Consider the following 27091-nt stretch of genomic DNA (forward strand, 5'->3'; position numbering starts at 1 on the left):
CAGTCATCTGCTGATGGATATTTGGGTTGTTTATACCTTGGCCGTTGGAGAAGGCAATGGCAACCCACTCCAGGACTCTTGCCTGGCAGATCCCATGGACAGAGGAGCCTGGTAGGCTGCAGTCCATGGGGTCACTAAGAGTCAGACACGACTAAGCGACTTCTGTTTCACTTTTCACTTTCATGCGTTAGAGAAGGAAATGGCAACCCACTCCAGTGGTCTTGCCTGGAGAATCCCAGGGATGGGGAAGCCTGGTGGGCTGCCGTCTCTGGGGTGGCACAGAGTTGGACGCAACTGAAGCGAGTTAGCAGCATACTTTGGCCGTTATGAATAAAATTTCTCTGAACATTCAGGTACAAGTTTTTGTATGGTTATATAGTTTTGGTTCTCCTGGGTATATATGTAGGAATGATTTTGCTGGATAATACTCCGTTTAATAAGCTTTTAAAATTGCTTGTTTTGATTGCTATCCTTGTGTCCCATATTTCTATTCTCTGGGCTCATATTCACTTCCTCTGTAGTGTAGGCTGTCCATGATGATATAAAGAAACAGAACAGAAATAGACTCACAGACATCAAAAGCAAACTTATGGTTACCATAGGGGAAAGGGAGGAGTGGAGGGATAAGTTAGGAGTTTAGGATTAACATGTATACATTACTCCATATAAAATTGATAATCAGCAAGGACCTGCTATATAGCACAAGGAACTCTATACAATATTCCGTAATAACGTATATAGGAAAAGAATCAGAAAAAGAAAGAATATATTCATATGTATAACTGAATCACTTTGCTATACACCTGAAACTATCACAACACAATAAGTCAGCTATACTCCAAAATAAAATAAAAATTAAATTTAAAAAAAGAATTGAAGGGGGAAATAACACATCTGGGACCCAGTTTGAAGTTCTTTGTAGAATTAAAAATTATTCAAGTGAGAATAGACCGAATCATATGAATGCATATTATTTATATATGGAATCTCTGCTCAGTGACATTTGCCTTTGTGTTCTTCTTTCCCAAGCTTCCACTTGAAGATTTACAGTTTTTTTTTCTTTTCCAGAATCGAAATGAAATAAAAAATGGCACTATCCTTCGATTAACCACATCTCCAGTAAGTTGATGCTTGTTTGTGGTTCTGTGATTTGCGGTTTGTTATATGTGATTATGGGATATTAATTTTTCAAGGTAACTCATGTGAAACAAAAGATTTTTGGAGTGTTCCCCTATTCTGGAGTAGCAGGAATGCCCCCCTTCGATTTCCTGGCACAGAAAAGGAAGTTTTTGTTCCAGGTTATGTGCAAGTAAATTCACTTTAAAGTTTGAATTTTGTGGTCATATCAACAGTTCTCATAATACAGATAGGATAACTCTACCCTGCGAATTGGTTTTACCTACCTACCCGCAGATCCACTGAAGACTATCTGAACAAACAAAGCGAACACAACTAGAGACAGCCTGTTAAACTTCCCTTGAAAGTCAAAAGGTGTGTCTGTCTGTGTATGGAAGAGTGAAAATGTTTAAGCATTTCCTAAGGTTTGGTCAGTTATTGCGACAATTCATCAAATATGGTTTAAGAAATATTTGCTGCTTATGTTGTTTCACTGACAGCTGATCCTAGAAAAAAAACCCTTTCAAGTTTTCCAAATAAAAACTGCTAAACAAAATGCTACAGTATATTTAGATTACTGTAGCCAACTGTATTGCTTAACTTGATCTTTCTTACTTGCTTATAGAGACTTTGGGTAGTAACATTAGCATATTTAAACTATGTTTTTTTCACAGTGCATTTTATCACTTTCCTAAAAAATAATCTGCACAAAATACACCAAGTGTTACTATTTTCACTCTGCATATGTGATGAAAACTGTGTCTAGCTCTCATTTTCAGTTTCCACTGAAACCATGTGCTAGGCTAAAAATAAATTTAAAAATTGGGAAAAGCATCTGGCTAAAATTAAATTGTGGGTACTGTAACCACCACAAATTCTTCTTGTTGAAAATTACATTAGAGAGGCTTACAAACACCTAAACATTTTACCCAGTAACATCTTGAGCCTAAACACAGTGATGGGCTCAATAGAATACACTGCTGGAGTTGGCTAAACTGGCTTTTGGTACCTTCTTTCCCACTTAAGGGAAATTATCATTCACACTCATTTTTCAGTGACTTCATGTTGAGCCAAGACATTTTTGTCTGCCTTAGCACTGACCTTACTTCAGTCAGCATGAATTCATGTTAATTTGACCTTTAGAGACCATAGTTTCATTTGGGTTTTGTAGTTCCTATATATCCTGTTGAAATTATTCATCTGGTTGATGGGCAGAAAGAGTATACCTTACTTTTGTTTCATCTCAGAATTAGAAAGGCACCACTTTTTTTTTTTCTTAATCTATGCCTTGGCTTCATGAACAAAATTTCTGCAGTCCCAAGCTACTCCTTGCAAGAAGGTTAGGTGTTTGTCAGGGTGAAGTTTCTCAGCACCCAGAAAGCCAACGTGCTGACACTGTGGTATGACTTGGCTTCACTGGGGGAGACGTGCAAACACCAGTGCACAAAACAACACTCTACAAGAGAATCCCCCTGCAAGAGACTAGTTTACATTTTCCAGACAATAGTGGTCCCCAAAGTTGACTCATTGGTAGAACTTAAAAAATGCTGATGTCTGGGCCTTTAAAGAGAAGCTGAATAATGACATCTTAGAATAGGGTCCAGGCACCTGCACTTTAAGTAAGCACTTTATGGTTTGACTGTAGCCATGGAGTCTAGCATTGGGAATTACTCTATAAGCAAGACATATTGGATCTTTAAACTTTGTTTGTTGCTGGTAGATTTTCTTTTTAAAGATTTTGTGTTTGACTGAAAAAATATGGGTCAGCATATGCTAACTCTGTCACTTCTTATATACACAATAAAAATATATTTTTGAGAACTGTCTCTATTGAATTTGCAAGGAGGTGTTAGAGTACCATAAAGAAACCAGCAAATGGTGTTGTGCTAACTTTTACAAGTTTTTGTATCTACCTCAGCTGAACTCTTCCTGTGGCCACAGTACTCACACTCGCCCACACGCATAGAGGCACGCATTCACACACTCTTGTTTTAGGTAATGTGCAGCTCATGTCCACTCTATCAATGGCATTTTGATGGATTTATTTTCAGTCTTACTCTGTTATAAAACTAGTTGGATTATTCCTAACAAAATAGGGCATTAATAAGAAAAGATTTTTAAAAACTGCATAGTTATTCTTTTAATAGCCCAACACTTGGCATATGGTCTTCCTCTATGTTGCATATCTTCAGACAATCTCTCTACTGACCATCTTAAATATATATATTTTTTAGATGTCATATCCTTAACCATCCCCCCAGTAGTGTGAAAATATGCCATGAACCCACCCCAGAAATGTGTGTGAATATGTGTGAGTTTTTGAGCATTTAAAGGTTTGAAGACCTTCAGATTATGCTGCTAAATAGTATTTCCTTGTATCTGTCCTGATAATACTAATAATAGCTATGGAAATCTAACCTGAGGTCACATGTTGCATGAAGCATGTTTTACATAAATTTTGACTACTGTTCCTCTTATTAATAGAAGAAACCTAGGTTTCCAGACCATTGTTTTCACATTCCTGAAATTTTTGTTTTGGAAAGTTTCTATAGTAAATATATTTGTAGTTTTGGAATATGGAAAGCCATTCTAAGTTCTAAATAGGACACAAAACTCAGAAGTTACAAAAAAAAAAGATTAATACATTTGATTACCAAAGATAAAAACAACACCACAGAACTTTAATGTTTGAGAAAAATTCCAGAAACAAAGTAAAAAATAGCAAATTAAGAAAAACTATTGGCAATGTAAGTAATAAATGGGTTCAGTTCAGTTCAGTTCAGTGGCTCAGTCGTGTCCGACTCTTTGCGACCCCATGAATCGCAGCACGCCAGGCCTCCCTGTCCATCACCAACTCCCGGAGTTCACTCAGACTCACATCTATCGGGTCAGTGATGCCATCCAGCCATCTCATCCTCTATTGTCCCCTTCTCCTCCTGCCCCCAATCCCTCCCAGCATCAGAGTCTTTTCCAGTGAGTCAGTTCTTTGCATGAGGTGGCCAAAGTACTGGAGTTTCAGCTTTAGCATCAGTCCTTCCAAAGAACACCCAGGACTGATCTCCTTTAGAATGGACTGGTTGGACCTCCTTTCAGTCCAACGGACTCTCAAGAGTCTTCTCCAACACCACAGTTCAAAAGCATCAATTCTTCAGTGCTCAGCGTTCTTTAAAGTCCAACTCTCACATCCATACATGACCACTAGAAAAACCATAGCCTTGACTAGACGGACCTTTGTTGGCGAAGTAATGTCTCTGCTTTTCAGTATGCTATCTAAGTTGGTCATAACTTTTCTTCCAAGTTAATTCCTCAACTTGCAGGATCCCTTGTGAATAAATAAACTGCCCCCCAAATAGATGGTCCAAAATCTATAAACAAAAATGATCTCTTTCTCTCTGTCTATAAATGTATATATTTATCTATCTTATCTTGCCAAGCAGGATCTACATAGACCTATATATGGCTATATAGCTATAGCTGTGAAAGAAGAAACTCAATCTTCCTCTCAAAAAAGAGATGAAAATTTACACTTCTTGATAATCAAGGCACGAGGCAAAGATGCTGTGGGGTCAAGAGTATAAATTGGTACAGCCTTTTTGGAGGGCAATTTAGCTGTATTCACCCAAGCTTAAAATGCATGTGTCTTTGTTCTGACAATTTTACTGCTGGGAATTTATTCAATAGATAGTCTCACAAAAGCACTGTAGGATACACACACACACACACACACACACACCCCATACACATCCATACAGGGCTGTATGCATCATTGCTTTCAATAATCAAAAGCTGGAACCTATTAACTATCAGTTGGGACTAGTTAAATGCATTAGGTGATAACTGTGTGACAGAATACTGTGAGATGTGAAAAAGAACGTGGCATGTGCTGCCTCGGAGGCACCTCAGAATTTTACTAAGTGCCAAAGCATGTTGCAGAACATGGTGTGTAGAGTCATCCCCCTGATGCACAGGGGAAATAGGTATATGTCAATAAAAGAGTAGAAATGGTTCCCAAGGAATATCACAAGAAACTGCTAGCATTATGCTAACTCTTATTTTTCAGTCTATAACTTCTGATAATACTTACATTTTTTGTACCATGTGCTGCTGTTATTTCATTTTATTTTGGCTGCGCCCTGTAGCATGTGAGATCTTCCCTGATCAGGCATCGAACCTGTTCCTCTTGCAGTGGTAGCACGGAATCAGCCACTGGACCACCAGGGAAGTCCCTGCTGATGTTATTTTTAATTAAATAAATCTGCAAACAAATTTCTTAATGTCACTACAGTATACGAGAGATGAATCATGACATTCCATGCTAAAACCATTCCAGTATTCCAAACTATCAGATTTTTAAGAGCCCTTTTATATATGACCTGAACTCTTCTTGCCTCTTATCCCTCATTTTGGCCCATGTGGACAAATTAAATAAAATTGCTTATTAAGTATCTGCTGTTGCTTCGTTAGCTTTAAGCACAACCCTGCCTTCTGCTCTCTTGCATTTGGGGAACTGATATTAGAAGTATCTGGGTTAGAGAGCCTGCTGCGCTGATTTGGGGGCCAGTTACTGTGGCGAAAAGAAAAACAGTGTTACCTCAGTCACTCTGTGGATTCAGGTTGTCAGAGATTCTTAACAGTCAGACTGTTAATGATTTTTTGAACCAGTTTCTTTCTCCTGAGCTGAGAAACCCAAAGCAAATGGTAGGATGTCTTAAGTTCTGTTTCTTGCCGGCGCCCTATGAGCTTAACACAGAAGGAAGCCAGTGGAAGCTTTTAGGCAGAGAGGGGACAGGATCACTCTGAGTGCTGCCCCGGAACAGATTGCGAATGTCAAGGGGCCAGGTTAGGAGACAGGGCTGCAGTGCCAGTTGGAGACGATGGTGTGGGCTGCCTGTGTGGTCTGGACGTGGAGTGTCTGAAGGAGGGTTGGAGGGCGAGCCCCAGCACTTCCTGATCCCGGGGCTGTGGTTCTCCTTGTGGGAGACTGCGAGGATGTCCCTGGTATTTGGGCACAATCAGTAGCAGTGCTGCTTACTGGAATAGAAAGTTTAGGAAGCGGGAGATGAAGAATTGGAGATGCCTGTCCTGTGTCCATGAGGACACGTCAACCCGGCAGTTAGGAGTCTGTTAGGGACACTTAGGTGTGCTGAGGTCTGCTGAGAAGGTAAGGAGGGCCAGATGAGCGAGGTAGACAGGGCGTCATGGAGACGTTGTCTGGGTAGAGAGCGGGGAGTATGGAAGCTCATGGATGGAGGTGAGGAGGAGAATGTGAGGTGAGGTGCGTGGCAATTTTAGACCCACTCTTAATTCCAGAACTGTTGTGGAAAATGGAAGCAGTGAAACGAGGGCCTGGCTGGAAGCAAACTGACTCACTGTACAAAGGTGTGACAAATGTACACACCTTTTCACTTGTTTTTAAAACAGGGTCTGTTAGAGATGTTTGCAGCTGGACCTGACCTACTGCACAGAGACTGATGTACAAAAGAAAGGGGGACACAGTAGGGGCAGAGTGCCTGAGAGGTGAGAGGGTGGCCGCTCTAGAGCTGGGGATGAGGGGACAATTGACCTTGGACAGGAAACAGGGGTCAGGTGCATAGACTCAGAAAGAAGCAGAGCAGGAGCACAGAGGCCCCGGGGCTGTGTCCTTGCAAACAGCAAGCTGAAGGAACTCTGTGCTTTTTGAAATAGGAAGATGCAGAAATTCCTGGCTGATTACTTTGATTTCCTCAATAAAATGTAAGGCAAGATCACCAGTGTGAGGGAAGAAGGAAATGAGGGAGTTTAAGGAAAGAAGAAAATGTGTGAGTCATTTTGGAAGGAGCTTCCCAGGTGGCGCTAGTGGTAAAGAACCCACCTGCCATTGCAGGAGACTAAGAGACACACCTTCAGTCCCTGGGTTGGCAAGATCCTTTGGAGGAGGGCATGGCAACTCACTCCAGTATTCTTGCCTGGAGAATCCTGTGGACAGAGGAGCCTGGCGGGCTATAGTCCATAGGGTCACAAAGAGTCAGACATGACTGATGACTTAGTACACACACGACTGATGACTTAGTACACACACAGCAGACATTCCAGGAAAACTTGGTTGGATTGCTGGGCAATATTGTGTGCACATTTGAAAATATCTGTGAACCTATAGACTTTTTTGATTACTTCTTAGTTGGTATCATGGACCCAGAACCATTTGGGAAATTCCTTGGGAAAAGCTCTAATTAGGACCTTAAAGAGCAGAGATGGTAAATACTTGGCACACATCTACTGTATATACCTATTCTGTGTCCACTGGTGATCCCTCAGAGACTGTTTGCCTCTGAGCTTGGGCCCAAAACTTTCTTATCCCATGACATTAGGCAGCCACACCATGCTATCTGAGTGACTCAAGATGAAACTTGTTTTCTATCCTAGGACAATGCCCGAAAATAATACTTACTCTCTGATACAATCACCCGCACAGCTATTAGAGTCTTTTTCAGTTGTTCTAACTGCTTGGAAAATCAAAACTAAGGCTATTTTATTTTTTAATAATGTAAAATTTCCCCCAAATATAAAGATATTACAGACTCATGGAAAATTTGAAAAGTGAAGCTTGCAACAGAAAATTATGCAGAACATTACAATTTATCAATAACAGTGGGCTATATCTTGATTTGTTTCCTTGGGTCAGGTTTATGCAAATATGTGTGCATTTGTATATTCATTGCTGCCAGTGTTTGAATATGAAAGCTGTTTTAAGAGCTCCAAAGGTGCCACACATTTGTCTAGATGTTTAAATTCATCCTATCAGTCAGGGAAGATCATCACCACCCAGGATTCCTCCAGCTTTGCTGCTTCTGCTCATGAACTTCTTAGGCCACCTGGCCCAGTCTGTTTGCCTGTCCTCACCTCCTTACATGCTCCCTTTTGCCCTCCAACCCCAGGCACACTGGTCCTCTTTCTGTCCCTGCAGACATCCCAGGCCTGTTCTGGTTTTCCTTTGCACCAACCGTTTGTGCTGCTCAACATACCTTCTTGAGGCCCCTCCCCAATGTGGCTGAGTTTTTGTCGATTAGACCCCTTCATCAATGTTGCTTTCTTAGGTTGCTTGTCCCTGAAAACCATATAATGTGAAGGCACATTATTATTTAGACATTCAGATCCTCCAGTATATTTCTGTCTTGCATGTAGAAGCCAGGTGCCAATGCCTTAAAAATGAGAACTCTAATTCTAGGCAAAGCTGCTAATGTGGTTTTAAATTATTTTTTATATTTTTGTTTGCTTGTTTAGTTACTTTGTTTTAAATTCATGCTGTAAATAACTAATGCGCATGAAACACATGTTGTTGAAAAGTGGAATTTACAAACTCTGTTGTATTATGCTGGAAGATTTTCAGTAAGCCTGAAAGATTATTTGGGTGTCTAATGACGCTTTTGAACATTTTGTGTAGGCAGTTATTACTCAGAGTATTGACTGAACGGCTGAACATGCTGTATAAATTTGTGCAATTGCTTAATTAAGCAAATAGCTTTTTGTCATTTGTAGATAATAATTTTACTTAAAAAGTAAACATTCTCCCCCTTTTCCCCTCCACACTGCCATACCCACTCCATTTCCAGGGTTTTACTGTTCTTGGGCTCTTGCTTCTCCTTGAGATGGGAATATGGGTCCTGTCAAAGAAAGGCAACTGATTTTCGTTGTGAAATTGACAAGCATTGCCTGAAGGTGAAGTCGTTATGGTTGGAAACCTCCCTTGGTTTGTAATACTTAACTAAACTTGTGCATTTGGCCTTTGTTTCTTCTTCTTCTTCTTCTTCTTTTTTTTTAAATCTGTGGTGGTTTCCTCTGTGAACACTCTTTGCTTTGTTTTTCTCTCCGGTGAGGCTCAAAACGCCCAGCAGCTCCATGAGCGAATCCAGTCATCGAGTATGGATGCCAAGCTGGAAGCCCTGAAGGACTTGGCCAGCCTTTCCCGAGATGTCACGTTTGCCCAGGAGTTTATAAATCTGGATGGCATCTCTCTCCTGACACAGATGGTGGAAAGCGGCACCGAGTAAGCACCTTTTATCTAGACTTCATTCTGGGTATACTTTCCTTGTTCTTAGAATTTCTAGTTTTAAATACCAGAAATTGTCTAGGCTCAGGAAAAAAAAAATGGCGTTTAAGATAGTGTGTGGGGTGTGGTTTTGTTAAGGATCACTACGTTCTCCACCCACCAACTAGTCAGTATCTAACACAGTCTGAAATTTCAGATTCAGAAGGAGAAATATTAGGTCATTATCTCTAAGGGCCTTTCCAACACAAATTATAGTTCTTTAAAATATAAATCCCTCACATCCTTTGCTTATCTGCAAAAAGAATTTTCCTCCCCTGACTCCATTTTTAAAGAAAGTTAGAATACCTCCTTAGATTTCAGAGTCTTAAATCAGGTCTAAATAGCATCCCTAAAGTAATTGTTTTTTTACATTAACATTTGACTGATCAAATATATGTATTTAGTTATTTACCATTAAGTACAATAAACATTGGGCTTCCTAGGTAGTGCTAGCAGTAAAGAACCCATCTGCCAATGCAGGAGATGTAAAGAGACATGGGTTTGATCCCTGGGTCTGGAAGATCCCCTGGAGGAGGGCACGGCAACCCACTTCAGTATTCTTGCCTAGAGAATCCCCCGTACAGAGGAGCCTGGTGGGCTACAGTCCATAGGGTGGCAAAGAGTCGGATATAGCTGAAGCAACTTAGCATGTATGCACAATAAGCATTTATTAGGTACCCCCTGTGTACAAAAAATTAGAAGTCGGGAAAATTTTACAAGATGTGAATCTTGCCATCCAAAACTTTTTAGAGGCAAAATTCAGTTGAGGTGCAATTCCTCTTGAGGACTGGGAGTCTAGAGGTTGGACCAGTTATATCTCATGGAACCTTACAGGAGGGTGTCAGTGAATGGGCTTTAGGGAGTTTGAGTTCTGTCCTGAGCAAGGAAGGAATGGGCATTTCTGACTGAGGAGTTCATCTTCTTAGGGAAAGGTTTGATTCTGTGGTGTGATTGTGGAGTCTAAGAAGCTAGATGGACCTAGCTTTTATATGTGTGGACAGATCATTCCCTTGACCACAGAATGACAGCTTAGGGTCCACAGGAAACTGCTCATTTCTATATGGTCAGGTGCTACTGGTAAAGACTATTAGAGTATGCCAGTTAGACCTTGTGGGGATGCTGAGCCAGCCAACTACAGAGTAATATGCCAAATGAATAATGTGCAGAGCTGGGGTAGGTATTTATTAGGAAAGATCACTGAGAACTGCAGTTTAAACCTGGGTCATTTAAATCTGTCTTCACTATGTGGTGATTTAAAGAATGACCTGATGATTGTACATAGTAGAAACCTGTCTCAGCCCACTGCCTTCCTTCCTTCTTTTCTTCCTTCCTTCTTTTCTTCCTTCCTGTCTCCTCCTACGCTTGGCATTATTTAGCCTCTGCTATTGGCTAATAAAAGATTCTTTCTTTCTATTTCAAAAAGCATGTTTTATAATAATAGAAATATCTCCTATATTAGAATGTTCTCGAGTTTGGAGTTGTGGGGGGGGCTCTTACTTCACAGACAAGTAGAGAAAACATCTAGGAGTGAATAATGGGGGCGGGGAGTCTAATTCAAGAGGACTGTGAATCAGGATTGGGTGATCTGGAAAGGGTCAGTTGTAGACAATATTATCTATTTTGTTGTTACTGTTCAGCTGCTCAGTTGTGTCCGACTCTTTGTGACCTCATGGACTGCAGCATGCCAGGCTTCCCTATCCTTCCCTATCCTTCAACTCTCCCAGAGCTTGCTCAAATTCATGTCCACTGAGTCAGTGATGCATCCAACTCTCTCCTTATCTATTTTTAAAATGATGACTAAAACTCAGCTTACTAAATTTTTGGCAAACATGGACTTGGAGTAGGACAGGGAATCTCAGATTCTGGATGTTATCAAAATCCAAAGTGGTTACTGTAAATTGGAGTTGGTGCTTGAAGCAGCAACTTGAAGGGAAGTTGAATAAGTTTAGCCATCCATGAGGCTCACCCACAGAAAAGGAGAAAGAGGATTCTTTCTGTCTGAAGCTCCAGACTAGAATCCAGTGAGGAGTGTATCAGATTCCTCACTTCTTGTTACTAGTGGACAGTGGATTGCGAGTTGTGATTACAAACGCATTCACTGGTGACTGTGGATGACTTCATGAGCTTGCCATACATGGTGGGCCCTGCTTCACACCCATTACTGCTTCTGGTGGGATAGTGAGCCCTGGGAGCTCCTGCCTCCAATACATTTGTAATATATTAAACAAAAACATAAATGTGTTCCCGCATTTATTGATTTATCTAAATCTCAGCCATTGACATATCAAAAACAATGTACTAGAACCAGTTTCAGTGGAACCTGCTAATATTAGGTGGTTCTGCCACAGATACTTAAGTATCCAGGGGCTTAAGCTATGGCATATTCAGAATGACATTGTTTTAATACTTCCAGGTTTATTAGAACTGCAATCATAATTACAATTACAATGGTCCATACACCAAAAACCAGAGTGCATGGGATTTGTACCCTAAATAGAGGACTGGAGCTGAGCTCCAGAACCTCTGGAGGTTGGCAGTTATATACTTGACAATGAGGGAGAATGCATGCTAGGAGCTTTAATTTTTTAGTTTCTCATTATATTCATTTGCTAAGGCTTCTGAAACAAAATACCACAGAGCAGATGGCTTAAATTACAGAAATTTCTATCCCCACAGTACTGATGGCTGGAAGTCCAAGCTCAAGGTGTTGGCAGGCGTGGTTTCTTCTGTAGCTCTCTCTTTGATTTGCTAATGGTCACCTTCTTCCTACAGGGCTTCCCAGGTGGCGCAAGTGGTAAATAACCCACCTACCAATGCAGGAGACTTAAGAGACATGGGTTGATCCCTGGGTCTGGGGAAGATCCCCCAGAGGAGGGCATGGCAACCCACTCCAGCATTATTGCCTAGAGTATCCTGTGGACAGAGCAGCCCAGAGGGCTACAGTCCATAGGGTCACAAAGAGCTGGACGTGACTGAAGTGCCTTGGCATGCACGCCTTCTTCCTATGTCCTTACAAAGTCTTTACTCTAATCAAAAGCATCCGAGGTGTCTCTTTGTCCAGTTTGCCTCCTCTTACAAGGACACCAGTCAGACTGGATTAGGACCCTACAGGCCTCATTTTAACTTAATCACCTCTTTAGAGGCTTTATCTCCAAATACTGCCCCATTCTGATGTATAGGGGACAGGAATTCAGTATATGAATTTCAGGGGATACAGTTCACCCCATGACGCTCATCAAGGAGACACTGCCACTTGTGCTTGAGAGGAGAAAGAGTAAAAACGGATACTATGTATGGCCTTGTCAACCTTAGTGGTTTTCATCTGTGCTGTTGCCTTACTCTGTAATTTATCTTGACTTACAGAGTGGCCTACACAATGAACATTGGGGACAGCAGATCTGAATTATATCACTAGGTTTCACATGTCAATACTGAATTTACTCTATGTGAACCACAGTAATTGAATTCTTTTTTTTTTTGGCAAAGTGTATCATACTCATTCATATTTTAATTATTTATAATCTGTAAGCCATCCCAGTTTGTTATATGCAACTTGATTGCAGACAGATGAACAGAACTCAAGACCAGATCTTGAGTGTGTTCTGGTTTGCACTGTCTCTGACACTTTCCCGTCACACTGTATTACTGGGAAGGGATGATATCTCTCTGAATGACCTTGGTGTGTGCCCTCATCACCATTTTGCACATAAGTTCAAAGTCACACTACTCATAGGGAAGGAGTAAAGAGGGCACTGGAGCTGTACAACCTTCCTGCCTTCCTTCTGCAAGGTCTTGCCATTCATGCTAGGAAGCTGCTCATTTGATGAACAGTTATTTTCAGATCTTTTGCTCGGATGAAAAGGAAAAGAGAAGGACCTTTTTGTCATAGGGAAACTCAGCTTCTCAATTAAACTTAAACAAGACTTTAATTAATTAACAGGAAACCTTTGGAATAGAAAGAAGCTGCACAAATTAAATAGATCCTGCAATTTGGAAGGCATTTACTTATGACTCCTGGGCAGACTTCCAGGTGGGAAAGGCAGCAGTTTCCTGAGCAGGACCTGTGGAAATTTTTAGGAAACACTGAAGAAATGTAGCTGGAATTTTTCTTCTTACTTTGAGCTATAATGAGATTCAAAGATTGCTTGCCTGCTTGCCATTACCCAAGGCTGAGCTTTTTAACGTCTCTTTCCAGCTGGTACCAGGAGAGACTACAGGGAAAAAATGAACAACAAAGGAGCAAGAGGCAGTGACACTTTGGCAGAACACAGTGTCTAAAACTTGAATTTCATTTTTCCATTCTTGTATAATTTTGAAATTCCATTCCTAGTGTCAGCTTGAAAGATAGATGTGGAAGCATATACATTTTTGGGGAAACTTGTTTCTCCAGCCTGAGTCAGGAAATGGTATCCATTAAGGAATGGGCAATTATTTTTGTTTTCTGTGTGTTTTTTTTTTAAGGATAGATATTAAAAGATTCTCGGAAATGATACATTTTGTTTTATTTGAAAGAAAAAAAATTGTACCTGCAACTTTAAATCCATTGTAGTGAATAACACTGCTTTTCTTAGGGTTTTAATTAAACACCGTGTTCTTTGTCTGTGCTGCTGTGCACACACACAATTGGATGGTTTACTCTGTGCCCTTTTGCTGTTCAACAATCAGAAGAACAGAGGAACATTTCCAAGAATGAAAGGGCAGGATCCTTCTAGTTTCCCACTTGGCAATATGACAGGCAAATTACGCCCTTGGAATATGAGTAAGCAGTAGCACCACCCTGGGCAGAAAAGTTAAGAGTGAAAAAAGTTAAATCCATATATTTACCAAAAACTCATTTATTATTTAAAAATAAATGTAAGTAAGCGGAAAGAAACAAATAAGAATCATTTGTCTTCTGCCTTACCAGAGGCAAATATTTTTAACATCTGGATGTATATTGTTTTTGTACATTCTTATAGATACACACACACACACAGGCTTACACACACAGACACAGGTTTTACAAAAGTAGAATTATAATATTAATGGTCTCTGTAATCTGCTTTTTGTACTTAGCAATAGTGCCATGTCGTTAAATATTATTCCCTTCGTAATTTTTGTCTGCCTATTTTTTATTGGAGTATAATTGCTTTACAACGTTATGTTAGTTTCTGCAGTACAACAAAGTGAATCGGCTATATGTGTATACATCTATCCCCTCTCTCTTGAGCGTTCTTCCCATCCCCCCATCCCTCCCCTCTAGGTTGTTGTCTACCTATTAATTCATTTTTGAAGCTCTGTTTAAGTGCACTTGGTAAGCAGTGTAATGTGATAATTTGAAGGATATGCAGAGTGGAATTAACTGTTCCCCTATTGTTGGATATTTACTGTTTTGAGGTTTTATTATGATTGTGAACACTCCCTCATCGGTTTTTCTTTCAGCAGAATCTTTGTGAATAATTATTTTATTGAAATAAAATTACTAATTCAGTGGATATGCATGTATTCAAGCTGTTTTAAAATAAGAACAGCCCCATAGCTTGCTGACATGTCCTAATTTGTACTTTACCCTTCTTGTAGGAGTATGTCCATTCCTAACACTCTGGGCAATACTGGGCTGGTGTTTCCTTAGGGATTCTGGCTTTCCTAAGAAAAACAGCAGTGAGGTATTTGAGGAGTTTTCACTAATCTGGGGAATTTACAAGTACTTTTTATTTGCTTAGTTGATGTAATTTCTCCAAAATTTGGCTATACTAGCAACAGTGGAAAGAGTCCCATAGTTATTTTAGATACCTAAAATAACTATGGGACTCTTTCCCTTAAGTGGACTTCCCTGGTGGCTCAGATGGTAGAGAATTCACCTGCAATGTAGGAAATCTGGGTTCGAACCCTGGGTCGGGAAGATCCCCCTGAGGAGAGCATGGCAACCCGCTCCAGTATTCTTCCCTGGAGAATCCCATGGACTGAGGAGCCTGGCGGGCAACAGTCCATGGGGTCGCAGAGAGTCAGATATGACTGAGTAACTAAGCACACAGCACAGCAAAGCCCTTAAATAATTGTCCTAAAAACAAGCCACATTTGTTATATAAATTGTCAATCTCCTCCCCATTCTGTCATATAGATGACACAGATGAGGATGTTCGGGTGTGTGTATAGCTATGTGTGTTGTTTCTATAAATTGTCATTGTTAATATACAAACAGTTTCATGTTAAACTTTGAGGATGCAGATCACTTTCTGCTGGCTGGAGTCAGAGTTGTGATTGTGTGTCAGGTGTGGAAATTCAGTGATGATCTAAATTAAGCATGCAAAAGGATGTCTTGGCCTTGATGTTGCCTGGCACCCACACTTGAGAGTGGGTTTCTAGGTTTTATTCATTTAGCTAAGTATGTATTCTTTGAATGCCAGATACTTCTGATACTGGGTTAGACACAGAACGTGTGTGTTGTTGGGTGGGGAGGGGGAGGACACAGTTGTGCATATGACAGTTTGGGACTATGTGTGACCTTTTTTGTCTTCACACAAAAGGTAAATTTCTTTTTTGAAAGTGACTTTGCTAAGCTTCACGGACATGGATTGTTGGCTCTAACTCAGGCTCTTGCTTCTGAGAATTCAGTGTTTCTTATAAACCGTGGTTGTTGTGGAAGGTCCAGGCCAGGCCCAATTGATCAGGGAATCTCTGCCAGCCGCCAAGCGCAGGTCACACCATGCGTGTCCTGTACTTCACCTCGGACAGAGGCCATGAGGAGGAGCCAGCGGCTCCCCAGGCCGAACCAGAAAGAAGCAGCTCTGTGTGGTCCGTGGGCCCCAGCTGAGAAGCTGGCTGAGTCTTCCAGCTCCCTCAGTCTGCCTTCTTGGCGCTGCAGGACACAGAGCTCAGGGAGTTTCAACAGGAGCAGCCCTTCTGGGGCCCTGCCAGGAATTTGCATCACTAATGCCAAAGGGGCCGACCTTCTTGGGCTTTGTTGGGGGTTGTGTGGCAGAAAATTCTTTATGCTGAAACTCCGCCTCCCCATCCCTTTCTGCTTTGTCTCTGTGTCTTTGTTCATGACTCTCATAATAGAAGTAAGAAGGGGTCATACAGCCTGTTTAAAGGAGAGCTTGTCTTCTGCTGGGGAAAGGATGCCACAGCTTGGGCTAAGGTGAGGGGCTTCTGATCACTGTGAAGCATTGTTTTTGGAGAATCATTTGTTCTCCTGATTATGTTTTATTTAAAGTGGATATATATGGAGACAGAGAGAGAGGGAGAAGGAGAAGGAGAGAAAGAGAGAGAACTTCAGATAAAAAACAGACATCACAACAAAAAATTCCTCTTCTGCTTATGTTTCTCTGAAGCCAAGGTGAGGAAGTAGAGAAGTGAGAAACACTGAATTTCTCTCTGTACTCTGGTCAAGAACTTTCTAAACCCAGAATCTGCTACAGGGGTAGCACGCGCGCACACACACACACACACACACACACACGCTTATATATACCTAAGGATGCACAGGCCTGAGGCCAGAAGGTTATTTTGAAAAATTGCTTTGATTGCTTTATATATTTCACACACAGACACACACACACACACATCTCTGACAAGCATTAATTTTAAAGCAGTTCTCTTAAAAGATTAACTGACCCATAGCAAAACATTTTTAGAGTATATTTGAACAGAAATCAGTTAGAATTGGTCAGTGCCAAACTGGAAGTGGTTAGGAACACTATCCACAGGAGCTAGCTGGGGAGGGAAGAGTCTCTTACAGAGAAGAAGTGGAAACAAGCAAGGGCCTTGTTAGACTGTTAGTCAAGTCTGGTTGCTTGTCCTTAGGTTTCCATTTCCTAACCTGGAGGCCTTTGCAGGTTTCGGGTTTTGGATTGATTATGTAGGCAGCCAGAGTATTAGAGCCGCCTCCTCTAAAGGGTGGCTTGTTCAATTAGTTTAACAGTTCCAAATTTAATGGGAAAGTTGCAAGCTCAAGTTTCACCAGTTGTCCTGATTGTGTCCCTTCCAAAGATCTAATCCCAGAGAGCCCCTTGCACCCAGTTGTCCTGCCTTCTCCTAATTGTTTCAGGAAGGGGGACCTTTTCCAGGTCTGGACAGTAGGTGCTTGTCGAACACTCAAAAATGAATTGTTCTAGGAGACACAGTACTGACAAAATAAAAGAAAAAATACTTAATTGGGAAGGGGTGCCTGGACAGAGAGCAACAAGGTGGTACAGGAACCCAGAATAACTGCTCTGCCTTGTGGACCACAATCTCAGGTTTTATGGTTATGCGTAGTTTCTGGGTTGTCCCTGGGCAATCATCTTGCTTGTGCCCCATATTTGGTCTGACTCAGCATACTTCCTGGTTGTGCGTGCAATCTCTCAGCCAAGATGGATTCCAGCAAGGATTTCGGGAGGTTGGTGGGACATATGGATTGGCTTCTCCACCCTCCTTTGGGCCCCTCCTGAATTCTGGTTAGTTTTTAGTGGCAGCACTTTCTTCCTTACTGGGACCTCCTGTTGCCAGACAACTCATGTAAGTTTCAACCACTGGTTCCCTAGTATAATCTCTTGTAGTCTGGAGCTATTCCTTAATCTTTCCTGTTCTCTCACGGCTTTGACACTTTCAAGATCATAGGTCAGCCATCTTTAGAATATTCTCCAATTGAGGTTTATTAAAAAGTAGTTAATTAAAAGGTAATTATCATGGAAAGGTAAAAGCATGGCTTTCATACAGATATAAAACTGAGCATATGTTATGACAATGTATGTTATTCATTGATATGAGGGAACTGGGCAGATGTTCTCACGGTTCAAAGGAAGAGTCAAAGAAATCCCAGGGTTGATCTCCTTCAGAATGGACTAGTTGGCTCTCCTTGCAGTCCAAGGGACCCTCAAGAGTCTTCTCCAACACCACAGTTCAAAAGCATCAATTCTTCAGCGCTCAGCCTTCTTCACAGTCCAACTCTCACATCCATACATGACCACAGGAAAAACCATAGCCTTGACTAGACAGACCTTAGTCGGCAAAGTAATGTCTCTGCTTTTGAATATGCTATCTAGGTTGGTCATAACTTTTCTTCCAAGGAGTAAGCGTCTTTTAATTTCTTGGCTGCAGTCACCATCTGCAGTGATTTTGGAGCCCCCCAAAATAAAGTCTGACACTGTTTCTACTGTTTCCTCATCTATTTCCCATGAAGTGATGGGACCAGATGCCATGATCTTAGCTTTCTGAATATTGAGCTTTAAGCCAACTTTTTCACTCTCCTCTTTCACTTTCATCAAGAGGCTTTTTAGCTCCTCTTCACTTTCTGCCATAAGGGTGGTGTCATCTGCATATCTGAGGTTATTGATATTTCTCCCGGCAATCTTAAATCCAGCTTGTGCTTCTTCCAGTCCAGCGTTTCTCATGATGTACTCTGCGTAGAAGTTAAATAAGCAGGGTGACAATATACAGCTTTGACGTACTCCTTTTCCTATTTGGAACCAGTCTGTTGTTCCATGTCCAGTTCTACCTGTTGCTTCCTGACCTGCATACAGATTTCTCAAGAGTGCCCAGTCCTAACCACTGGATCACCAAAAAAAAAAAAAAAAAAAAGACATTAGAGCCATCAAACCATAAACCACTGCAGCTGCATCCCCTCCCTGTGCGGATTCCTGATGGAGAAAAGCAGAATACTGGCCCTAGACAGCTAAGTGAAGGGAGAGTCGCCCAGTCACGTCCAGCTCTTTGCGACCCCATGGACTGTGTAGCCCACCAGGCTCCTCTGTCCATGGGATTTCCCAAGCAAGAATACAGAAATGGGTTGCCATTTCCTTCACTAGATAGTTAAGGTGCTTATCAAAGGAATGATTTCAATGAGCCCAGACTCTTACATCTTCTAGTATTAGAAAAGCACTAACTCCACTAGCTTAAGAAGTCTGATTTGTCTTTAACAGTAATCTTGATGTTCTGACTACTGATTTTTGTTGCAAAAATTCCTTTGGATACTGATTCTTCCCTTAAGGCCTTGGAGCAGTCCCTCAGAAACAATCTTGAGAGGCTGTACTATGGGCTTCAGTCCAAGTCCTTCAAATAGAACAAAACCCTCAACTTTTAGGTAGTGCATTTATTCAGTGTATATGTATACACTGAATATATATATAATATATTATTTAATTAATTTTATTTATTATTTATTGATAAAGCTAATTAAAAGAGGAGAAAGAGGGGAGGAAGAGCAAGATTACCTACATTTTTAACTCCCCAGTTTTATCAAATACTAGATCTGATCACCTCGTGGTCATTTGGGTTTCTGAAGTGGTTACATTTGCATTTATGTGGTTGAAATGTGAAATTTAACTTCTTCTGAATTGAATACCTACTCTGCATGTGCCTGATGGTATAGTTAGTAGTTGAGTTACAGAGCCAGCCTTTGCATTCATGGTGCTGGAAGGGCTGTGAGATGTCCTAAGTCAAATGCCTGGTGTATTCTCAGCACTGCGGACATGGGTGCCATACTCAGTCCAGTCAAGGAGGGGAAACCAGAGGTCAGGGAGGCTTCACAGAGGAGCCTGGAATGAATGTGGGGTAGGGTTTAGCTGGTCTGACAAGGAGGGGAAGGGTATTCCCCCAACTGAGGGAAGAATACACTTAATGCCAGACAAATTTGGCAGGCTTGAGGAATGGGAAGTGGTTCAATAAGGATAGAATCACTTATTACCTAATTTTTTTGACCTAATCTTTAGTTTTTTAAGAAACATAAGTGTCCTATTTTGCAGACAAGTTTTGTTGATTGTGTACTTGTTTTGCAGGCTATGATCCTTGATGTCCAGCTGTCATCCAAGACTGCTGCACTGTCTCCTAATGTCTTCCTTCAGAAGAAGCACTTTTTTTTTTCCTCTAAGAAAAGAGGAAGTAGAATTAGTGGGCATTTTACCAAAGAAAGATAATCAACTATTTCTTTCCTGTTGAGCATATACTTAAAGAACAACTGGATTAAGGCTTTGTGGCTCTACTTTTTCATTGAAAATATGCTCCCCCTTATTTCTAGTGATGTCCTCCTTAGTTGAATATGTGCTCATTCTGAGCCAAAGGGAGTGTTTTTGTTGCCTTTGTGTGCATGCTCAATAACTAAGTTGTGGCTGATTCTTTGCAATCCCATAGGCTATAGCCCACCAGGCTCCTCTGACAATGAGGTTTTTCAGGCAAGATACTGGAGTGGGTTGCCATTTCCTCCTTCACGGGATCTTCCTGACCCTGGGATCAAACCCCCATCGTCCCGAGTGGCTCCTGCATTGCACGTGGATTCTTTGCCACTGAGCCACCTGGGAAGCCCCCTTTGTTGCCTTTATTCAAAAGTAGATTGCATTAGGTTGGTTATAGTAGTTTAATCCCTATTTTTGATTGTTTTGTATCATTAATAAATGCAAATTTATTACTTGGAGAAATGTTTTGAAATGAATTAAGTGTCATATAGCTCATTCTGGGCTTTCTTCATAATATGTAATTTGTGTGAAATCCATTGCTGTCATGCATGCGCCTTACATGGTTGTTTTTGAATTTCACAGACGATACCAGAAATTGCAGAAGATCATGAAGCCTTGGTAAGAATTTCTGATCTGTTGATACAGATGATGTAACACTTCCTTCTTCTCTGAACAATTAAACTCTGTCCTCTGATTGTGTAACTATGTGTCTAGATATTTTGAGTGATTTTTTTTTGCTTTCTTTTTGATGTTCTTATAAACAGGTTCTTAAAAAAATTATTTCCCTTTTCTTTTTGCTTTGTGGTAGAGTGTTTTGTGTTTGTAACCACAGAATGATCACATCAGGGTTGCTACCCTTCTCTTGGAGCAAGGCTAGGCATAATTTTATGTATTACCTTAAACAAAACCTTTCTTTTTTGTGGCCTATGTAATGTTCAAAGTAAAAAATCTTTGATTTTCTTCAATGACGTAAGAAAAAGATCCACATAAAAATATTGAAGATTGGACTATGGAAGGAAAATTATTTACTTTCAGTCTGAGAAAATGTTCAATCACCCATATATTTGTGAATTGCATGATAATTGTGCCTGGAGATCTCAAAACTTCTTTCTCAGAGTATTCCCTCCTCAGTGCCTTTATTATTCACTAAACAAGAGGAGTCCAAATAGGATCTTATAAACTTTCTGTAATAGGCTGAACGAATTTCCATTTTGCCCAGTTGTTAAGCATATAGTTTCAGCTTGAGAAGGAAGATTGAACAGCATCTGAAAATGTGCACCTTATTTTTAAGCCTCCAGAGAAAATGCTGAACAGTGTAATAGTGGTCTCTAAGCTTTCATGTTCCCTTACCCCTCCCACTAGAAAAAGTATTAGTTGCAGGAACTCTTCAGTCATTAAATTCTAATAAGACAGAAACATTGAATTTTTAGGATAAAGCTCGTTAAATCTAATTTTGATATATATTTTAATACAGTAGAAACACTTAATGTTAAAGACAATAGAATCCATCTTTTGTTGAGAATTTACTCTGTCCTGGGCACTGTCTCAATGTTTAAATGTTTACACTTGTTACTTCTAATTCACACTTTTATCCACAACACAAGATGAGTAAAATTAGCATTATTTCCTTGATGCAGAAGTTAAAGTGAGGTGGTATTGGAATTCAAACTGGTTATTTCTTCTCTAATAACCTCATACAATTTGTTAATGTAAAATTTTGGACTCCAGCCAAAATAATTTCTTAAAATTTATCTGTCCGCAGTTTTAATCTTTTGGTATATAGGGGCATTGCAAGTATGAATCATGATTTTTATTTATGATGGACAAAATCAATGCTCAGGATCCTGGTTCTGGTAATGGCAAAGTAGCCTAATCAGACTAAGGACCATAGATAACAAGCATGACCTCTAGACAAAATATTGCAAAGAAAAACATCTAAAAACAAGTATTTAAGGAACTAAATAGCATCTGAAACAGACAGAAAGAAGTAAGTCAGTCTTTGAGAGAACAAACTGGCTCTGGATGAGATTTGTGTGTTTACAGCTTTTTGCCTGAGGATCCCTGCTCATCCAGGTAGCATGCGTTCTGCATGTGTGCAAAGTCACTTCAGTCGTGTCCGACTCTGTGCCTGCTATGGACTGTAGCCTGCTAGGCTCCTCTGTCCTTGGTGATTCTCCAGGCAAGAATACTGGAGTGGGTTCCCATGCCCTCCTCCAGGGCATCTTCCCGAACCAGAGATTGACCCCACATGCCCTATGTTTCCTGAGTTGACAGGCGGTTTCTTGACCACTAGCACCACCTGGGAAGACCCATCCGGGAATCATGGAGTGATACAAACCCTCAGTCTTAATGTTACTGGTGGTACATGCCTCCTCTGTCCATGCAACATAATTTGGGGCTGGCAGAGCAACTAGATAATTAAGGAAAATCCATGAAAGAAAGGAGGCTCAGAGGATATGAAACTCTCATAAATATATATGAATTCTGCCCAAATATATCACTGATCACTGAAGTGTGAAGGTACATGTGTGTATGTGAACCCCAAAGGGTATTCAGATGTTTTGTTTCCTCGTGGGTCAGTTTTGATGTGTCAGTTTAGTCCCCTGAGCAGCTAGTGCTGAGCTGGAGTAAGGAGAGTAAGAGGTTTACTGGAGGATGGGTGGTACTTTGTGGCACAAAATGAGGCTGGCTGTGAATACCTTTCAGATAGTGAGGTCGAGCTGATGCCTGGGAAAGGAAGAAGAAAAGAGGAAGCAGGCGTAGATCTGACTGTCCCAGCTAACCCAGTAGGAAGCTCAGTATAAACGCAGACTGTTAGAGGGGTTACACAGTGAAAACTGCTTACACTGGTGAGCTTTATTATGCACATGCAGAAGAAATGCTGACTCTACACATATGGTTTCAGAGAAGAGAGGTGGTGGGGAAAAGTTCCCAATCATTTCATGAGGCCTGTGAGGCCAGTATCACTCTGATAACAAAACCTGACAAAGCTAACTTAGGAAATAAAAATTATAGGCCACCTAATGAACAAAGGTACAAAACTCCCCAGAAACATATGAACAAAGATAATCAAGCAAGGTATAAAGAAGATTTGTGGCAACAAAGATTTATCTCGGAAGTTTAACATCTGAAAATCAGTCACCATGATTTAGAAACATAAAGGAGAAAACTTAAACAGAAAAACCACCTTTATAGATACAGAAAATAGATAACAGATACAGAAAAAGCATTTCATAGTATCCAACACTCATTCATAAGTATTCTCAGCAATCTGGGAATACAGGGAACTTCCTCAACCTGATAAAGACTATCTTAAAAAAAAAAAAAGCATTATACTTAATGTTGGAAGATGAATCCCCACTCCTCCCACTAAAAACTGGGAATAAGGCAAATATATTCACTTTTTGCACTTCTAGTCAACATTGTACTATAGTTGTTAGCCTTAGCAATAAGTCAGCATAGAAATAAAAGGTCAGAAAGGAAGAAATAGAGGCTTCCCTGGCGGCTTAATGGTAATGGTAAAGAATCTACCTGCCAATCCAGGAAACATGGGTTCTACCCCTGATCTGGGAAGATCCCACATGCCAAGGAGCAGTGAATCCTGTGTGCCACAGCTATTGGGCCTGTGCTCTAGAGCCCGGGAGCTTAAACTGCTGAGAGCTATGCGCCGCAGAGCCTGCGCTCTGCAACAAGAGAAGCTGCTGCATTGAGAAGCCTGCACACCACAACTAGAGAGCAGCCTTCCTTGCCGCAGCTAGAGAAAGCTGTGCAGCAATGAAGACGGAGCACAACCAAACATAAATAAATTTTTAAAACTACTCATATTAAAAAAAAAAAAGAAGTAAAACCACTCTATCTATAGAAAATCCTAAGGCATCTACAAAGAAATGGCTTGATCTCATAACTGAATTTGTCAAAGTTTCAGAATATAGCATTAGTATGTAAAAGGGATATATTTTTATACTTCAATAGCAAACAACTGAAACATGAAATTTTATAATTTCCATTTACAGATGTCAGAAATGATAAAATTCTTAGGAATTAATTTTAACAGGAGACATCAATACCTGTTGTCTGAAAAATAAAAAATATTGCTGGAAGAAATTAATGAAGACCTAAATAAGTAGAGAATACAGCATTTTATGGATTGGAAGACACAGTATTGTTAAGACAGCAATTCTCCCCAAATTAGGTTTAATGCAATACAGTTTTTAAAAAAGAAATTACAAGCCAACCCTAAAAACTTAAAGGAAATGCATTGGACCTAGAAGAGCCAAAACAATCTTGAAAAACCCATAAAAATCTATAAAGTTGGAAGATTTCATTAACTGACTTTAAGACTTCCTACAAAGTCAGTAATTAACATACTATGATATTGATATAAAAGGATAGACAGATCCATAGAATAGAATAAAGAGTCTAACATTGATCCACAGCTAAATTTTCAACAAAGGAGCTGAAAGAATGTATGTTGATATATCATGCTATGATTCTCAAGGACATTCTCAATGTCCAATGGGGCAGTTTAGAAATCCATGCATTTCTGTGTCTATAAGTTTTACCACAAAAATAAAATACTTGGAAAAACTTAACAGGCAAGGTAGAACAAAGTTATTAACTTTGGCAATTAGGGATATATTCAATATTATTTATTAATAACTTTAAAAGTGGTCTTTATTTTCATCTTTTCTCTGCTTCTCTCTTGGGCATGGCACCCAGTGAAAACATTTGGAAGCACTATTTGATAAAACTAACAGCATAAAATTTAAATGCTTTGAGATTGGCTGAATTTTCTTGGAAAGAAGATGGTCTCTACTGAATTGATGAGAAACATTTATTTGAATCATTCCAGCACACATGGTGTGTTGGCTGTGACATGGCTCTCGACCAGCATGTAAAGTTTGTAGTCAGCTTAATCTGTGGCAGCCAGTACTGCAAAATCTCTAGCTTAGCACTTTATAAAAAAGACAAATAAACTAAACAAATAAAAATGCTCCCCACATGTGCCATGTGGTTGCTTTATATCGGTAATCCTTTTAGCCTTGATCTTCTGCACCCAGCACTGATTTCAGAGACAGGATCTTGTCTCTTGCCTTTCCTCTTTGGAACCTGAATCACTCCTCTAGCAGTGGAAATAAACATCTGTGTCAGGGTTCAATAAGAGCTTTTGTAGCTGCCTCAGTTGAGATGAGGTGAATGAGTCCCTTGATATGGAAGGTAATAACATTTTAGCACTGCCATCCTTTCCTTGCAACTGAGGATTTAAAGTTGAAGTTTGAAAAACGTCTTCCATGGAAAGGTAGTATGCCATCTAGCAACCAGTTATAATGAATTATATATGTCATATATAGTATATATAATACAATATATTATATACATATTCTATATAATTATATATGTATGTATCATATAATAGATAAAATATGCTATTAGATATGTATTATATGTACACAGTATATAAGATATACATTATATATACAATATATTGTATCATATATAATGTGTACATATAAATATATCTAATAACATTTTATATATTATATAAGATACATATACATACATAGGATTATATAGCCTATGTATGTCTAGTAACATTAATCCGTAGAGTTTATAATTACGTGTGTGTGTGCTCAGTCGTTTGGTCGTGTTCAACTCTTCGCAACCCTATGGACACTAACCCACCAGGCTCCTCTGTCTGTGGAATTTTCAAAGCAAGAATACTGGAGTGGGTTGCAATTCCTCCTCCAGGAGATCATCCTGACTCAGGGATCGAATACACATCTCCTGCCTCTCCTGTATTATAAGTGGATTTTTTACAGCTGAGCCACTGGGAAAGCCCCCTTATAATTATATATGTGGCTCAGATAGTAAAGAATCCTCCTGCCAGGGCAGGAGATATAAGAGACATGGGTTCGATCTCTGGGTCAGGAAGATCCCCTCAAGAAGGGAACAGCATGCCACTCCAATATTCTTGCCTGGAGAAGTCCATGGACCGAAAAGCCTAGCAGGCTATAGCTCATGGGATCGCAAAGAGTCAGACACGACTGAGTGACTAACACTTTCACAAGTATAGAAAGTGTTATTAGATAATAAGTATATAAGTATACATTGAGGAAATAGCAACCCACTCCAGTATTCTTGCCTGGATAATCCCACAGACGGAGGAGCCTGGCAAGGTCACAAAGAGTAGGACACTCCTGAGTGATTGAGCACACATAATATAACATCTATATAAAACTTTTTTGGACCAAGAGAGTGATCCTTGCTCTGGACACCTTGGTGTGTGATGTAAAGAAACTTCTCTCACTTCTCAACCATTGATACTAACTGGTGATTGCCAAGCACAGAAAGCCCTAGCTGCGGTCTCAGAAACAGTGCTCCAGTTCCAACCATGGAGATTTAAACACTAGTTCCCCAAAGCAGCTTGGAGATTTGGAAACCAAACAATACTGTTTCTCTTTTTGTGCATCTTTTGCCCCAGGTTCTGGGAGCCTGTCTGAGGAGTCTGTAGGCAGAGTTCTGGGGCATTTGAGGAAGAGGGAGTATCCCAAGATGTCACTGAGGCCATTTGGATTATGAGTCCATTGAGTGAGGAACAAAGTTATGTTGTCTTCAGATAATTAGAGTGCATAAGTACAATTTATCTTTTGCTTTTAAAGCAGTTAATGAAGACTAATACTGTCTTTAGTCCAAGATATAGGGAATATAAAGAAGAGTTTGTTTCTAGCCATGTGTTACTCCTTTTTCTGTTTCCATTGATTTCTCTTAAGTGACGATACCAAGGCAGTGTTTTTACACGCCATGGAACCTATGAATGCCGTCCTCCAATGTCATGTACATTTTTTACCATTTGAGGTCTTTCAGCATGCCAGGTGTAAAGAAATGCAAACCATTCATTATCAGTTGTGCATGTATGTGTGTGCCTAGTCGTGGTTTGCAAACCCGTGAACTGTAGCCCTCCAGGCTCCACTGTTCATGGAATTTTCCAGGAAAGAATACT

At 40.3% G+C, this 27091-nt stretch overlaps 1 protein-coding gene across 4 annotated transcripts in view; it reads left to right on the plus strand.

The window, feature by feature from the left end:
* The window catches only part of ELMO1 (engulfment and cell motility 1), a 583367-nt gene that overhangs the window by 177535 nt on the left and 378741 nt on the right, over window positions 1-27091 (plus strand). For all 4 annotated transcript variants that reach the window (XM_069588027.1, XM_069588028.1, XM_069588030.1 and 1 more), the window contains exons 5-7: window positions 1069-1119; window positions 8970-9139; window positions 20674-20709. In XM_069588027.1, the coding sequence (XP_069444128.1) occupies window positions 1069-1119; window positions 8970-9139; window positions 20674-20709 (257 nt within the window). The remainder of the gene's footprint in view (window positions 1-1068; window positions 1120-8969; window positions 9140-20673; window positions 20710-27091) is intronic.

The sequence above is a fragment of the Ovis canadensis genome, chromosome 4 (assembly GCF_042477335.2).
Source record: "Ovis canadensis isolate MfBH-ARS-UI-01 breed Bighorn chromosome 4, ARS-UI_OviCan_v2, whole genome shotgun sequence".
In the NCBI taxonomy this organism is placed as follows: domain Eukaryota; kingdom Metazoa; phylum Chordata; class Mammalia; order Artiodactyla; family Bovidae; genus Ovis; species Ovis canadensis.